General features: G+C 48.2%; 1 protein-coding gene and 1 long non-coding RNA gene across 3 annotated transcripts in view; one reads left to right on the top strand and one right to left on the bottom strand.

Annotated features, from left to right (window-relative positions):
* The first annotated feature begins 720 nt into the window (after positions 1-720).
* The window catches only part of SLC13A4 (solute carrier family 13 member 4), a 42,587-nt gene continuing 27,304 nt past the window's right edge, over positions 721-16,003 (top strand). The window contains exons 1-2 of one of the 2 annotated variants that reach the window (XM_043871622.1): positions 721-1,439; positions 7,399-7,527. In XM_043871622.1, the coding sequence (XP_043727557.1) occupies positions 1,341-1,439; positions 7,399-7,527 (228 nt within the window). In that variant the 5' untranslated portion in view covers positions 721-1,340. The remainder of the gene's footprint in view (positions 1,440-7,398; positions 7,528-16,003) is intronic. The other variant, XM_043871624.1, reaches the window with a different exon arrangement.
* The window catches only part of LOC122673772, a 32,166-nt gene continuing 24,881 nt past the window's right edge, over positions 8,719-16,003 (bottom strand). The window contains exons 5-6 of the long non-coding RNA XR_006334822.1: positions 14,944-15,163; positions 8,719-9,288 (exon numbers count right to left, since the gene is read on the bottom strand). This is a non-coding gene — a long non-coding RNA (uncharacterized LOC122673772). The remainder of the gene's footprint in view (positions 9,289-14,943; positions 15,164-16,003) is intronic.

Below are 16,003 nucleotides of genomic sequence, written 5' to 3'. Positions count from 1 at the left end.
TTTGAGACCCCGTGGACTGTAGCCAGCCAGGCTCCTCCTGGAATTCTCCAGGCAAGAACACGGGAGTGGGTTGCTATACCCTCCTCCAGGGGATCTTCCCGACCCAGGGATCAAACTTGCGTTTGTTTCCTGCATCTCCTCCGTTTCAGGCACATTCTTTACCACTGAGCCACCAGAGATGCCTCTTGATGTTGTATCCTCTGGGGCAAATTTCTCCAGGGTTCATGTTTCATTTTCTCCCTGCTACCAGACATACCTTCCTGAGGACTAGGTCAGCAAGTGGCCCTCAAAGAGAAAGTTCAGTGTCTTATGCTTTGCATCGTTAAAGCAGTGTGTGGGGAGGTGGGATTATGTTTACAGTGATGGTCATCACTCCGGCCCCTAGGATGTTTGAGGAACAAAAATAAGCTTTGCAAGTTTCTTGGGTTCTGCGAATTCAGCAGGCCCCTGCTGGGACCAATCCCGAACCACCTTTGGAAGAGATACTTGACTCATTCTTTCCAACGTGCTGATTGGCTGCGAGGAATGGGCGTGGCTACCGCCTCTGTCCCGCTTCCCATAGGTGAAGGAGTGTTAAGGTGGGCCTCCAGCAGGATTTTGTCCCGTGACAAAAAAAGGAATGTCTTGGGGACTTTTTTTTTTCCTCCCTGCTCTGGAAGCCCAGGCTCAAGGCACATTTATAATGGGAAACCAATTAGAAGGAAAGAAGTCTGAACAGAGTTAAGGTGCCAGGTCCTGGGAGAAGAGACCCAGCCCTATTGAAGTCTGCATGCTCTGCTGACAACTTCGGGGGTTTGTTTTAAGGGAAGTGGGGCGGGGACGACTAGACTTTTTAAGGGAAAGGGGCACAGCCGGTCTGGTAGAAAGTGAAGATAGTACTGCTCAAAGCAGGCCATCAGAGAGAGGAAGAATGATGGAGGGCGCCACAGACTCTTGGCATCTGTTATTTTTTCGAAGCTTTTAAATGACTTCTTCGAGGCCAGACAGCTGCAGCAGAGGTGTACTCTTGATCGATTAAGGGGGCTTTTGCTGAGCTGTAGAATAAAGTGACTCCATTACTGATCTAGCAAAGGGAGCGAGCCACTATGTCCCCGTGGGTCACGCTTTCCCGCTTCCTTTTTGCTGGGCATGAGGCTATGCTCACCAATCCCACCTAAAACTGGAGGCGAGGAGCCCGGCTTTTGGTGTAGACAGGGGCTCTACCTGCCTTCCTGTTCTGCCCATAAAACAAAAGAGGACTCTTGGAAGCCGAGAAAGGTTGGAGAAGTCTTTCTGGACGGAGGCGAGCGTCGCCAAGCAGCACAGCACTTGGCGCGGGCTCCGAGGGGCGGAGGTCCAGGATGGGCTTGCTGGAGGGACTTCTCGGAGCCAGGAAGCTGCTGCTCGCCATCCTCGTGCCGCTCCTGCTGCTGCCCCTGCCCATGCTCCACCCCAGCAGCGTGAGTACCGGCCGTCCCCTCCCGGGGCCAGTGGGTCAGCTGGGAGGTCGCTGGAGGGAAGAGGGGGGCTCAGTGCAGAGGTCAGCATGCTCTTCTGTCGGTGTCAAGAAGTGGAAATGCTTTCCTGGAGGAGGCTCACATGCTTTCTGCCCCAAAACTGCCATTTTCAACCCCCAGTCACCCCAACCCTACGGCCCCCAACTGGGAGGGAGATAAGAAGTGGGGTGGGTCAGTGGCTGGAGTGGCCGGTCTGTGGGCCAGGTGGACACCGATGAGGACGCTCTGGACAGCGGTGTTTGCCAGGAGTCAACATGTGACCATGGCATGGGAGAGTGACTGGACATGCAGGAAGACCTCCCCATAGAGGAGGGGGCGGAGAGGGAGGGGACTGTGGACCCCAGGCTGGGGTGTGCTGGGGAGCAGTGCCCGGCCAGGCTCTTGTCCATCAAGCCAGGGTCCGTGGGTGACCCTCGGTGGGTTCTGATAACCACTATTGGAAACTTAAATAAGTTCCTCCTGAACTGTAAGTTGAAAGTGGAACTTGGCTGCCTGCCCTGGCCGCATGCATATGGCCCTTTGATTATCTCTATCCTCTCTGTTTCCTTCTCTGAGCGGTGGAAGGAGAGACAACAAATGACTTGATTTAAAAAAAAAAAGAGTAAGAGCCCCCAACTCTAGACAGTGACCGAATTTTTTTGTCCAGGTTGGTGTGAGCCGACCCAGAGCTTCGCTTTCTTTCTTTCCTCCGGCTCCTTTTCTCCTCCTCCCCCTCCTCTCCTCCCCATCCCTCCTCCTTCTTCCCTCCTCCTCTCCCCTCCTTGTGTTCCCTCTCTTCCTCCTTGTCCTTCTCCTCCTCCCAGTGTCTCTACCCCTTCCCCCAGCTGGCACTACCCTTGAGACTTTAGGAGAAATAAGCCAAGAAACTTAATCATGTTTGTGGGAGGGGAAGGGCTGTCTTTCCATTCAGCTCCCTGAGTAACTTAGTAACCAAAAGTAATTATAAACTTAGAGGGGATTAGGACTGTTTCTTAAAAACAAACTAGTTTAAATCTTCAGTAGAACAAATACCTCAGAGTGCCAGGGAGCCGCTGATGAAAGCCGGGCTGGGATTAGCAGACAGTGATTGGTGCTGACAGTTTTCCTGGCCGATAGACTAGTCTGCCTTTGGCTTTGTCCCCAACAGGGTGATTTTCATTTCTGTCCATGTTGTTGCTTTGTTTTACTCAATGTCAGATGATTTAGGGAATGCCAGCCAAGTAGCACCCACTTTTCTCCATGGCAGCATCAGCCACCCCCACTCCCCACAAGTCTCCTAAATCAGCTCTGTCTCTGGGGACCATGAGTGCAGAGAGATGTTGCCATTTCATTCTGGGAGCCAGTCTTTGAGCTTCTCGGCTAACAATGCCTAGTGGGCAGGACCCATGAGAAGAAAAATAATAGAAAAACAAATTATTGAAGTAGACAAAATCATCCATACATTTTGACAGAAGAGGGATGTTGTGGGGGGAGAAAAGAGAAGAGAAAAGGAAGGAAAGGTGACCCTCTGCTCTATTGGGGTCTATACATAATTTTTGAATAGGTTTTTAAAGGTGGACTCACTAAGATCAAGAGGCACTTGATTTAAGCCCTTCACTGACTTATCCCCTCCTGTCCAACTGAGTTTCACCTTAGGGAAGGGACAGCCACACTGGTGACATTCAGTGGGGGGTGGAGGGGAGAGAAAATTCTCTGTCACGAGGGGAGGACCATGCTGTGCACTGTAGGACGTTCAGCAGCATTCCTGGTCGTGACCCGGCAGGTGCCAGTGCAGCCCCCGCCATTGTGACGGCCAGAGATGCTTCCAGATATTACCACATTCCCTGGGGGCCAAAATCACCGCCAGCTGAGAATCAGTACCTTAAGAAAATGGGCTTCCCTGGTGGTCCATTGGTAAAGAATCCGCCTGCCAATGCAGGAGACACGAGTTCGATCCCTGGTCCAGGAAGATCTGCTGGAGAAGGGAATGGCAACCCACTCCAGTATTGTTGCCTGGACAGAGGAGACTGGTGGGCGACAGTCCATGGGGTCGCAGAGTCAGACATAACTAAGGGATCAAATAACAGCAGAGCTTCCCAGTCTGTGTTAACGGGGTTGGGGAGGGTAGATGATTCGGACCACCTACAACCCTCGGGACCGCCAGGTGGAACCCAGGTGGGCCAAGCCCTCAGGGGTGGATGCAGCCTGCTTGCCACTTGCCCCTGCGTGGCCCGCAGCAGCAATTCCTCCATGGGTCACAGTGTCCGTAAGACGCTACCTTTCTCTGCAAGGAAGAGGCACATCATAGAGGATGTGGTCACGGCACCCACAGCTGGCACGAGCCACTGCAGAGACTGGCTCCCGTCACTTCATCCCCCTTGCCTCACACTTATATTCTGATATTTAATCCTTAAGATTCCTAAATGGCCTTGTTTGCTCCGGGCTGGAGCTGGGAGGAGTGACCTAGGCAGAAGGTCCTGGCCTGCAATTCTCATGGTCCTTCCAAGGGACAAGCCACAGCTATATTTCGGGAAGGATTAGAAGAACCTCCCCATTTTTCTTGCCCAGCTCTCTAAAGCCAGAGGCCCTGACTCGGACCCCCGTATGACAGAAGAGGAAGCGGGAGTCCAGGGGGTGGCGTCCATAACTAAACCCAGCTCTCAGACTAAATTGTCAAGAGCCCTTGCAATCATTTATGACACCAAATAACCAGACCTCAAGCTTCTTCCAGTGGGGTTTCATCAAGGTGGTCAAACTGTGGGGAAAGGAGCAGATGCAAACACCAGTTGGAAGCATCTGCTGTGGGGAGATGCCACTTTTAAACTTACTCCTTTGTTTGTAAACAGGAGCCATGAAGAACTGACACTATCTCTTAAAGGCACTGCCTGAATACGTACCAGTACATACTTGCTGACCAGGGGCAGTGATAAGGGGCTGAGGGCTTCCAGAACGTTTTCTCCAGCAGATAAGAGAGACCTGCTAGCCAGCAGAGGAGCCCAGTTAGTTCACCCAACACGGACTGAGTAACTGCCGGACCCCGGGCCAGATGCAGGGACACACAGCGTGTTCTGGGTTATCGCATATAGGCTTTCTTGCTGAATTTTGAAATGGTTGAGGAGAAGCAAAGGGAAATTTATGTGAATTCCATGAGTGAATTGAGTGTGAAATAGATGGAAAGGTAATCTGAAGGTGGTCCCTTACCCATTCTTCTAATGAAAGTTAGAAAACTCTAAGGAAAGTTCAGATAAAAATGATGGCAAGAGGGCTTCCCAGGTGGCACTAGTGGTAAAGAACCCGCCTGCCAATGCAGGAGACATGGGTTCAATCCCTGGGTCCAAAAGATCCCCTGGAGGAGGATGTGGCAACTCCAGTATTCTTGCCTGGAGAATCCCATGGATGGAGGAGCCTGGTGGGCTGCAGTCCATAGGGTCACAAAGAGTCGGACACAACTGAGTGACTGAGTGCAAAAAGAGAAAATGCTCGTAAATGTGAATATAAACATACATAGAAAATAAAAACAAAAAGCTATTTTTAAAAATTGATGGCAGGAGAAACTTCCTTTGTGGTCCAGTGATTAAGACTCCTTGATTCCAATGCAGGGGGCACGTGTTTGATCTCTGGTTGGGGAAGTAAGATCCCATGTGACACAGCTGAAAAGAAAAAAAGATGGCAGTTTATCCTGTTCTTAATACCGCTGAGTGAAGGTGGCTTGGTCACTTCCTCCAGTAACCTGTTCTAATTCCTAACCATAGTTACAATCAAAAAGTTTACCTTGGCTTATCAAAATTCTCCTAATTCAAACCAAAATGGTGCATGGTAGAAGGAAATGGCACTCTCGCGTGCTCTTTCTCTCTGCGCCCCCCACACCACCCCTGCTTCATTCCTGGACCTGTAATGATGAAGCCATAAGGACTGAAGTTTCTTCAGAAGAAATAAGGGCTTCTCAGAGAGAGAGAAAGACGTTCTATCTCCTTTTCATCAACTAGAACCAACACCTACCATTCCGTTTCTTTCCCAGAAAGGAAATGGGAATGAATGAGCTCAGGTGGGCTGAAGAGCTTTGAACTCCTTTAGGTATTTTTATTTCTGCAATAAAGGGAGCATGTCTCTAAGTTGCATTCTTTTCCAAAGGGAGCCTTTCCTTCCCCCGCCCCCACCAGTATTAGTTCTGTTGTCTTATCAGCATTTCCAAAAGTTTTAACTTCTCTCTGATCTTCTGGCCCCAGAGGAAACCTCAGTGGGAGCCCCAGTCAACAATTGCTGGGCCCAGTTCCCATTTCTCAAACCCCAGCCCTCTAATCCATGCATATCAGGAGGGAGCAAGGTCCCATCCAGCCAGGCTGGGTTAATCTCCCTTGACGCCCCTCACTGATCACAGCGACCTTTTGTAACTTTTGTGTAAGAGTCTGAGGACACTTGTTCTGAACCCAAGGGAGAGATAAACAGAACAAGGTTTGTCAGGTTCCTTGATCGCCAGCCAGCCTCAGGGGAGGTCAGACCTGAAACCAGATGGTTTAGAACTAGGTATAAACAGAGGAAAACACAGCCAGCTTGGATCTTCTACTCAGGGCCCTCCAGAGTCCATGGTTAAGGCCTTTTGACAGAGACCTTTCCCACCACCATTAATCAGCGCCATTCCTGGCAGCCAGCATCACTGGAGCACTAATTTTTGATAAGCATATTATACTTATTTATTCTGTGCACCCCAAGGCTGTTCAAAATAACAAAGGGGGTAGGCTCGGAAAAACCCTGGTAAATTTCCAGGTCCTCCCTTCCGGGCAGAGAACAGTCTTATTCCCTTTGTCAGAAGGATGTTTCCATGTGTATCAGGCACGCGGAATAAAGTCCCAGACTGGTTAGGGCACTGGTTCTCAACAAGGACAATCCCCCCCCTCCTCCCACTGTCAAGGGACATCTGGAATGTCTAGAGACATTTTTAGGTTTCCCTGGTGGCTCAGCGGTAAAGAATCCACCTTCAGTGCAGGAGACCCAGGTTCGATCCTGGGTCGGGAAGATCCCTGGAGGAGGGACTGGCAGCCCACTCCAGTATTCTTGCCTGGAGAGTCCCAGAGGAGGACTGGGGGGCTACTGAGCACACACACATTTTGGTTGTCATAACCGGGGAGGTACTACTGACATTTTGTGGGTAGAGGCCAAGGATGCTGCTAAATGCTTCACAAAGCGCAGGACAGCTCCCCACTCCCACCCTCACCCCCAGCAAGGAGTGATCCAGCTTCAAATGGCCCAGAGTTCACATGTGAACCAGTTACACAAATCAACCTCTGCCTTCAGCCACCCCAAGAACTTCCAGCATCTGATCAACTTGACACCAAAATATTCTGTATGAACTCCTTTATGACATATGATATACCTTTATGATATACGATCTTGGATCTATCTGGACACTGCAGTTAATTTCTGTCCCTACCCTGCTGTTTCAGGGACCAATAGAGCTATGATAGCATGACTGTCCAGTCCCTCCCTGTTGCAAACCCATGCAAACCACGTGCCAGACATCAGTCTCCCCAAGGAGCAGTCATACCTTCACCCACCAAAATATGATGGCACATACGCACCAAACTGCTTCCCTGGTGGCTCAGTGGTAAAGAATCCACCTAATAGATGCAGGTTCGATGTCTGAGTTGAAAAGATCCTCTGGAGGAAAAAAATGCAACCCTCTCCAGTATTCTTGCCTGGGAAATCTCATGGACAGAGGGGGCTGGTGGGCTACAGTCTATGGGGTCACAAAGAATCGGACATGACTTAGTGACTAAACAACAACAACCCAGCAAACTCCTCCGCCAAGTCCAGCTCTGCACCCACCCCAAGGCCTGTATGCCAGCACCCGTGTTGAAGTCTGTGTGATCACTGCCTCTGCCCCGGCTCTCTTTTGGATTCTCGGTGGCAACGCTGTCTCTAACCACCCACTTTCCTCCCCTTCCAGGAGGCCTCATGTGCTTATGTGTTGATCGTGACCGCCGTGTACTGGGTGTCCGAGGCGGTGCCTCTTGGAGCTGCAGCCCTGGTGCCTGCCTTCCTCTACCCGTTCTTCGGAGTCCTGCGATCCAGCGAGGTTAGACCACTGGTGGCGGCCCCTGCCTGGTCCCTGCCAGGCCAGTGAGAGAGGGCTGGAGGTGAAGGGAGATTCACAGAGCGTTGAGGAGGGGCTTGTTTCAACCCTGGACCAACCCATTAGCATTAAGCCTTTGAACCTGCTCTTCTGGACCCCGTGCTCCTTTCCTTCAACCCATGACCTGCCTCTCCCTCAAACTGCCACTTTCAGGAAGCCTTTTGGATCCAAATGCTCCTTCAACCTGAAAACCTTTAGGAACCATGTGATTGGCACATTCAACCAGATTGCTCCCCACTCCTTTCTCTGTCTTTTGATTGTCCCTGTAGACTCTAAACCCTCAAAGGAGGAGTCAGGTCTTGGGGTCTTTGGAATCTCATGATAAAGTTGAGCCTCTATGGAGCAGGGGCTCAATAAATGCTTGCTGACAGAGAAACTTACCGTGTTTCCCTGAGGCCTGACAATGTCTTCATTCACTTCCTCTGAAAAACATGTCTCTCCCTTCTTCCCCAACTCAGGATTACTGCAGATTCTTTCTTTGACTGCTGTCTACCTACCCTCTGTTCACTGTCTCTGGCATTCTTAAAGCTCAGACAGAAATTGTCAACAGGAGCCCCAGAGTGGTGCCAAATTTCAGGGCAAATAGTTAAGCCTCCGACAAATAGGAAAGAAGAAAACCACAGCCAGACACCAAGAGCAAGATGAAGAACGGTTCTCATTCATTAACACCTGGTTCCATTTGGATTATCTCATTATAGCACCTGGTCTCTGCTTAGGATTTCTGAAGAAGATTGAATGGAGAGGTTAGCTAAGGACATAGGCTCAGAAGAAAAGAGGAAAGGGACCTATTGTTTGAATGCCCACTAAGACTCAGGTACAACCCCAGAAGTACTGTATTAGTTAATACTCCCAAGAGCTCTACCAGGCAGACATTACTATTTCCATTCTACAGAATGAGGAAAGATGTTCAGAGTTAAGATCACATAGTAGGCAACAGCAGAATTGGATTCAAACTCATACCTATTAGATTTCAGTCTATGCACTTGCTTACTGTACTGTCAGAAAAACACCCCCTTCAGTATTACATAACTTCATGGTGAGTTACTACTAAGAACTGTATACCTTTTCACTTCACCTCTGTGATGTGAGGAAGGAATAATGAACCTGGGTCCATAGGATGCCTTAACCATGGATAACAGAACTTTTTGTGAAAGTCTAAAGATAAAATTAGGCTCCCCTCTAATTGCAGTTAGTCAGATCCTGCAGGGACCTAGATTCAATCCCTGGGTCAGGAAGATCCCCTGGAGAAGGGAATGGCAACCCACTCTAGTATTCTTGCCTGAAAAATTCCATGGACAGAGGAGCCTGGTGGGCTTCAGTACATGGGGTCACAAAGAGTCAGACACAACAGAGCAACTAATTAATCACTGTACATGACTACAAATTAACATGTCCTTCTACCAGATGGACTCAACTGGCCAGTGTTTGTTTAGCTTTTTTTGGTTTGCAACATTTTGGTTTAGAGGTGGCTAGTACATTAGCTTGTTGGTTGGCATTTAGTAGTCATAAAAACTCTCCAAACTCTCCAAAAAGGATACGATCCCCCAAACGCTCAGCAGTGCTTTTATTCCTGAAATGGGTCTAACATCAGTATCCTGGGACCCACATAAAACTCACCTGGGACCTAAAGTACTAGGCAGTCTCTCCGATTGTCCCCCTTCCTTTGTGGAAAGAGAATAGGTAGCTCCAGGTCTGTATGCATGCCTAAAAGAACAAGCGTCAATGTTACCTTTATTAAGAGAAAAGTATGAACTTGTCTGGAAGGTTTATCTTTAAAATTGTGACAGCAAAAGCCAATGCATCAAAAAAAAAAAAAAAAAAGCCAATGAGTGAGAAGGTGAAAGTAGAGAGCAGAGAAAAAAAGTTATAGAAAGAATTGAAACTTAAGTAACATTTTTAAAGTGAGCTAACTATTCATTTAAAAAACTAATATCTTTGTATTTCACTACAGGCAGCCCAAAAGCCAACAGCATGCTTCAACCTTAAAGTAGATGATGTCTCTATTTTCCCAAGGGCTTCCTGCAGCGGAATCTTACAGACTGGTGGGCCAGTCAGCCCCTCCACGTACTAGTGATGTTGCTAGGCAACAGTTCATCCTAGGGTCTGCCCATTTGCACCATTAGGAAGGCTCAACCTATAAGGAGTCTAGGGAGGCAGTTGTTTTCAAAGGCAACTGCACTTTGTAAGGAGAAAAAGAAGACTGTCTGGGGAGAGATGAGGGGTTGTTACTGCTGGAGCTAGAGGTGGAAAACACCAGAAGAGCCAGGGAGCCAATTTCATCATTTGAGGTGAAAAATTCTACCCCATCGGCCTGATAAAGTGGCTTTGGTTGGTGATGATATTTAACAGCTGGGCTCCAGGGTGCAGTTTAGACCAAAAATAATCTGTTTAGCTAGCCTTTTAAGCTCAGATTAAAGGAAATGCCAATCAGGTAGAGGACATGAGTGATAGCCGTGTGTGAGCCTGTTGACTTTGCAAGACAGAGAACATATCTCTTCCTAAGCCATTGACTTATCTCCTGTACCAGCACGTGCTTTAGCTTTCTGGGAAAAATGAGGTGGGGGGGGTGGTCTACAGGAATCCCCTTCTTCAGATACAGCATCCATTTGTCACTCCCTAAACCCACTTGTGCTTTCCCAGCCCCTTGCCAGGACTCAGGCCACTTTGCTACCTTGGAAAGTTCTCTCCAATCCTTTAAGCTTTAAAAATCCTATGCAGTTACCCTGTTGGATGAAGCCTTTCCAAAAACTTTCCAATACTAAATGTGTTGGTCTCTTCCTTTGGGACCGCCCTGATATCTTTGTCCTTTGATTTTTTTAGTTGGAGTATAATTGCTTTACAATGTTGTGTTAGTTTCCACTACACAACAACAGCAATGGATGCAAATAACGACATATAAATATATATATCCTCTCCCCCTTGAACCTCCCTCCCACCCCTCTAGGTTGTCACAGAGCACCGCGCTGAGTTCCCTGTGGTTGACAGTGGCTTCCCACTAGCTATCTCCTTTACACATGGCAGTGTATATATGTTAATGCTACACTCTCTTCCCTCACTGTGTCCACATGTCCATTCTCTATATGTGTCTCTATTCCTGCCCTGCAAGTAGGTTCATCTGTACTGTCTGTCCCTTCAATGGTACAGGAGAACGTCAGATTAAAAACTTGCTGTAGACATAGCGTCTCTCCACCCAGCTTCACCCCTTCTAGGATTTACAGTATCTTTTACATACAGTCCACTTTCACACCAGCCTCAGTCAATGTTTCTCAACTGCAGTGTTCTTGATGGTATGTGTCAGTATTGTACTCTCCATGTGAAGGAAAGCGTGCAAATAGGATCAGTGTGACCTTGAATCTGTGGCTTCTGTCTCTCAGGTTATTCAGTCAACATTCGGAAAAATATTTATTTCTGAGTGCTGTACTTACTGTGTGCACTGTGGGATGTTACAGATACCTTGCAGGTGACAAAAATGAAAAAGAAATCTATTTTTGCCCTCTTGAATCTCATAGCTAATGCTTTGGGTTTCCCACTGGGGCTGGATGTGTGCATATAAGTGGCTAAGTTTTACAGTGATGGATTGTCAGTCTGCAGGTTAAGAGTTCACTGTGCAAAGCTTAGATTGTCCTCTCTCAGCCGAACTCAGGTGCTGAAAAGAGATAGAAATGGCTCCTGACCTTGAGAAGTTTCTGTTCTAGTAGAGAGAAAGTGTAAACCACATGGAGTAACACAGAAGACTCTATGCAGTAATGCCACTATTATTGGCATTGCAGAGGATTTACACGATTTCCTGTGAGAGAATGTTCTAGATAAATGAAATTTACCCTATCAAGTGCCCAAAATTTATACTGACTGCTTTTTGATGGAGGTCTTTCCATAGGCTTTACAATTTCCCTGGTCTTTTAAAACAGGAGTTGCTGAACATAAATTAACTTTTTCTTTGGCGCCTTCAGTATTTCCAGGGATAAAAATTTCTCAATCAGAGGAACCCATGTGGGCTGGATAATAGCACAGTTGAGTAGCTTGAGTAGTGGTTAAATAGCTGAACCTAAAGGATCTTTCATAACATGTTGGCATCATGCTGGAGAGAGAACACAAATGAAAATATGAAAGGCATATTACTGGGATTGCAGATGACTCAAAGCTGGATGGACCAGCTAATATACAGTGACAGAATCAATGCTGCCAGGAAGAGGCGATGGACTGGCACTGGCAAAATGAAGTTTAATAAGGATGAATGTTAGCAGTTCATGTGAAAAAGACCCTTGGCTTTCAGCTGAGTACAGACTCAGTGTAAGCCTTCCATCCAAGGTGGCTGCCAAAATGCAGAGGTCCTTTACATGCACTGTATCTTTTAATGGGTTTCCCTGGTGGCTCAGTTGGTAAAGAATCCACTTGCAATACAGGAGACCCTGGTTTGATCCCTGGGTCAGGAAGAACCATGGAGGAGGGAAATGGCAACCCACTTCAGTATTCTTGCCTGGGAAATCCTGTGGTCAGAGGAGCCTATCTTGTAATCCTCTATAAAGTGACTATTATGTTCATTGTCCTGGGCAGTAAATTCTGGATAAGGTGCTCATTCAGAGGTGGGTAGCCGAGATGTCTAAAATCTAGAAGCTGAGTCACATGAGGAAGGAAGAGAGGCCTCAAGAGGGGCATGATTTCTGGCTTGTGCAGCTCAACACACCAGGCTTAGAGGGGCCAAACCAGAACCAGAGGCAAAGCACCATAAGGGAGATTCCCCTCTTTGGGAGGGAAGACTCTGAAACGGGGACCCCATGTGGTCCTGCTGTTCCTGTCCCCAGAAGCACAAGTCTGATGACTGAATCAGGGACATTAGACGTAGACTGCATTCCTTGGGGGAGGGCCTGGGCTCTAAGGACCCTTTGACTTTAGGATTCTATCAAGCTTGTAAGCACCCAGTCACTGCACCCCTCTGCTGGTGCACAGAGCTCAGTTCTGTATTTCAGATTTATTTTTAGGCGTGTCTTTCTTTGTTTTTGCTTGCATTGTGACTCTCATTACTATCATCGTATCTGCCTTGAAAGTCCTCTAAGCCCTTCTAATGTGTTACAGTAGCCGGGAACAGTACCTGTGTCAATCAAGTGAGCTGAGAGTCACTGTTTATAGGAGAACGGCATCGAGGTGGGGGCCCAGGGGTGCTCTGGGGAACTAAACGGCATGGTTTGAATACTGAGGCTTAGAAAGAGCCTCAGGGGTGCCCAGGGTCAGGAACTATTTCTGGTAGTGATTACACCTGCTCTCTATCTACCCACCAAACACATGTGCGTGCATGTGCGCGCGCGCGCACGCACGCACGCACGCACGCACACACACACGCACGCACGCACACACGCACGCACGCACACACGCACGCACGCACACACACACACACACACACACACACACACACACGCCCTCTGCTGTCTCAGTGGCCTACACTGCAGGCCTCTAGCAACTCCCATTTAGATTCTAGCTCCTGCCGGGGAGAAGAGGCAAGGCAGCTCCAGCTGTAAAAACAAAACAGCCTCTACAGCCAAGTGATGCTGGAGTCTGATATCCTGAAATCTGCTTCCCTATTGGCTTCTCATCTTTCTGACCCACCGATTCCTGACCGGTGCCCAGACCTTCAATGTTTGTTTAAATCTGGGGGCATTTCATATGCCACTCTCTACTCTGCCTTTCTGGCCTCCGCTTACCATGGACGCTGACACGCCCGCCCCCTTCACCCCCCTCCCCATCCCCCCCACATATACAAGCCTGTGAGGATACAGACTGAGCATCTGTGCCCAGCCACACACCTGAACCCAGGCTGCCCATCACCCACAGCCATCCAGACACAGCCCAGAGCTGAGCCCGTGCCCAGGCCACAAGAGGGGCCCAATACCCAGGAACCTACAGATCTTGCAGCCCTTTGAGGCCAAACCTTCATGTGTTTCCACATGAAGAGCAGAAACTGGGGGCACCTGGTAAGTTAGCACTTCTAGGCTCTGCAGGAGTTGGGCTGACTTCGGGCCAGGTCAGCAACCATCTGGGTCTCTCTGCTTTAGCCTTCTCTAGGGTAGGGTTTGCCAAGCATGTTTTTTAAGCAACAAAAGCTTTTTTTGAAACTAAATCTTAGGAGAATCAGTATATGAAACTGATGGAAGAGGAAGTCCTACTCTGATTGGTCATGGGGGCTCAGAGCCCTTGCTGCCTGGGCCCTTCCCGCTGCAACACCTTTTGGCCACCCTGTTCCCACAGCAGCCGCTGAGGTTCCAGGGGGCAGTGAGTGGTTTGAAAACCTCTGTCCTCAGGGAATACAGACAGGTGGTTAGGAAGGTGTCTTAGCCTGCACAGACTTAACCAGTAGAATCAGCATTCCTGCCCCCAGGGAAGGGCAGAGAGGCAGCCACAGTGGACGTGGCTTCTTTGCCAAGGAGGTGGTTGAAATGGTGTTGGGAAGGCTCCAGTTCTGATGGGCTTAGCTCATCACTGAGGGGGAGCCTGCCCAGGATCCCATCCTGGACTCACTGCAAATAGTTCAGATGAACCAAAAGAGCCTCAATATAGGCCCATCTCCAGCGACTACCACCAACCTACTGAGGGACTGCCACCTTCCCGCCACGTGACAAGGCTCACCCACAGCTGACCTGCAAGGAGAGCCTGGCTGTGTGCCGCCAACAGCAGGGTGCCGACAGTACCTGTGCAATGCCACCCATGACCGTGTCAGGACACAGTCAGATCCACACATCTGGCCAGTCTCTGGCTGTCACCACCACGAGCAGGGGCAGCGGCAACTTAGCAAGGGGCAGGATCCAAGCTGGGAGTAAGGTAGATCTGAGTTTGAATCCAGTTTTGTCACTAACTAGTCTTGAGCAAATTGTGTGTTGACTGAAATAAAAGTTGCCAGTTAAGTTTTATTTGGGTAAAACTTAACCTTACTGAGGACTATGGCCTGGGAGACAGCCTGGGTTACTGAGGAGCTGCTCCAAAGAGCTGAGGCAGGAGCCAGGAAATATATGAATTTATTTTTCTGGGAAAAAAACATGTAGTCAAACATCAGAAGACTACTGCTAATCACAACAGCCATCTCCAGTTAATGATCCTGGTGCTTTTCTATTTATGAGAAGATATAAGAATCTGGAGCCACTGAAATGATTCCTTAGATATGCATCTTAACTATTTAGGGCTCATACCCAAAGTGTAGAGGCTTCCTGTTTTTCTCCATCCTGCATTCCCCTCAGGGTGCATGACTGCAGAAGCTGAGGGCTTGATCCTTAGAGAACTGGAATGGGCAACATTCTTTTCTTTCCCTGTGTAACTTCTCTAAGCTGTAACCATTTTACTCACCTGGAAAATCAGAACAATTGATGTACTTACCTCATGGGGAGTTATGAGGATGTTAAAAGCTTTCTGAGTGAGAAAGTGCCCATCAGAGTGCCCAGCTCATCTTCATGAATGATTGGTTGGTCCATCTCTGCCTTTCTCCCTGACGATGCCCTTGATGATGTTCTTAGTGAGAAAAGCACTGAACCAAGATCAATATCCAGATTTCTGTTCTCCTCAGACTTCTAGGATTAAAGCCACAACTGCCCTCCTCCTATTAAAAAACAACAGCAACAACTTTGTAAAAACAAAACCTGACCTATCTAGAGAGCAATAAATAATCCCATGGCCAAAGAGGGTGATGTTTTTAAAAGCTCATCACTAAGAGATGTCACCAGCAATTCACTCACAATGAACTAGTTCATTAATAGACTACATTGCTCAGCACTTAACGTCTTTGTGCCTCTTAGTCCAGGCTGCGTTAGAAAACTCTAGAGAGATCCTCACCCTTCACTTAAGAAAGTTTGGAAGCATCTTTTTCTTTGAGGTCCACCTTGCTCCTTATTTCATTTCTTTCTCTACGTGGTCAGGCTGGCATACCTGATTCCTGACCCTGAATCTCATCTTGAAGCATTTCATCTTTTTTACTTCATTGAACAATAATAATGGGCCTTTTCTGAGGACTTCCTATATGCCAAGCCTGTCCTGCATCATTTTACTTCGGGCACACAGTATGATGGATTCAATGTGTTGTATATCACTGCACAGAGTGATGAGGGTATCTGGGTTCAGTGTTTGGTCCAAGAGCATCTGTGGGGGCAGGCATTTGAACCCAGGGCATCTTAACTCCAGAGCCTGAGCTTGCTATCCTCTGCTCCACCTTTTCAAAGCCGTCTCTTTGAGCCCATCTCTCTTCTTAAACAGCGTCCGGAAATACCTCTGCTCTCCAAGCCCAGGGTTTTGGCACACGGAGAAAAACCATAGAGCAGTAAAGCAGTAAAGGCAATAACCCTGCCAACATAAATGTCACAGAATCCACGCACTCTAGCCACGGGAGGAGCTCTCGTCTTAGAATCTAATTTTTCTTTGCAAATAGTTCTAACGATTTCCATTA

Source organism: Cervus elaphus, chromosome 18 (genome assembly GCF_910594005.1).
Source record: "Cervus elaphus chromosome 18, mCerEla1.1, whole genome shotgun sequence".
Taxonomy (NCBI): Eukaryota; Metazoa; Chordata; class Mammalia; order Artiodactyla; family Cervidae; genus Cervus; species Cervus elaphus.
The sequence above is the reverse complement of the archived record's forward strand: the minus strand, read 5'-3'. Positions and strand labels throughout refer to the sequence as shown.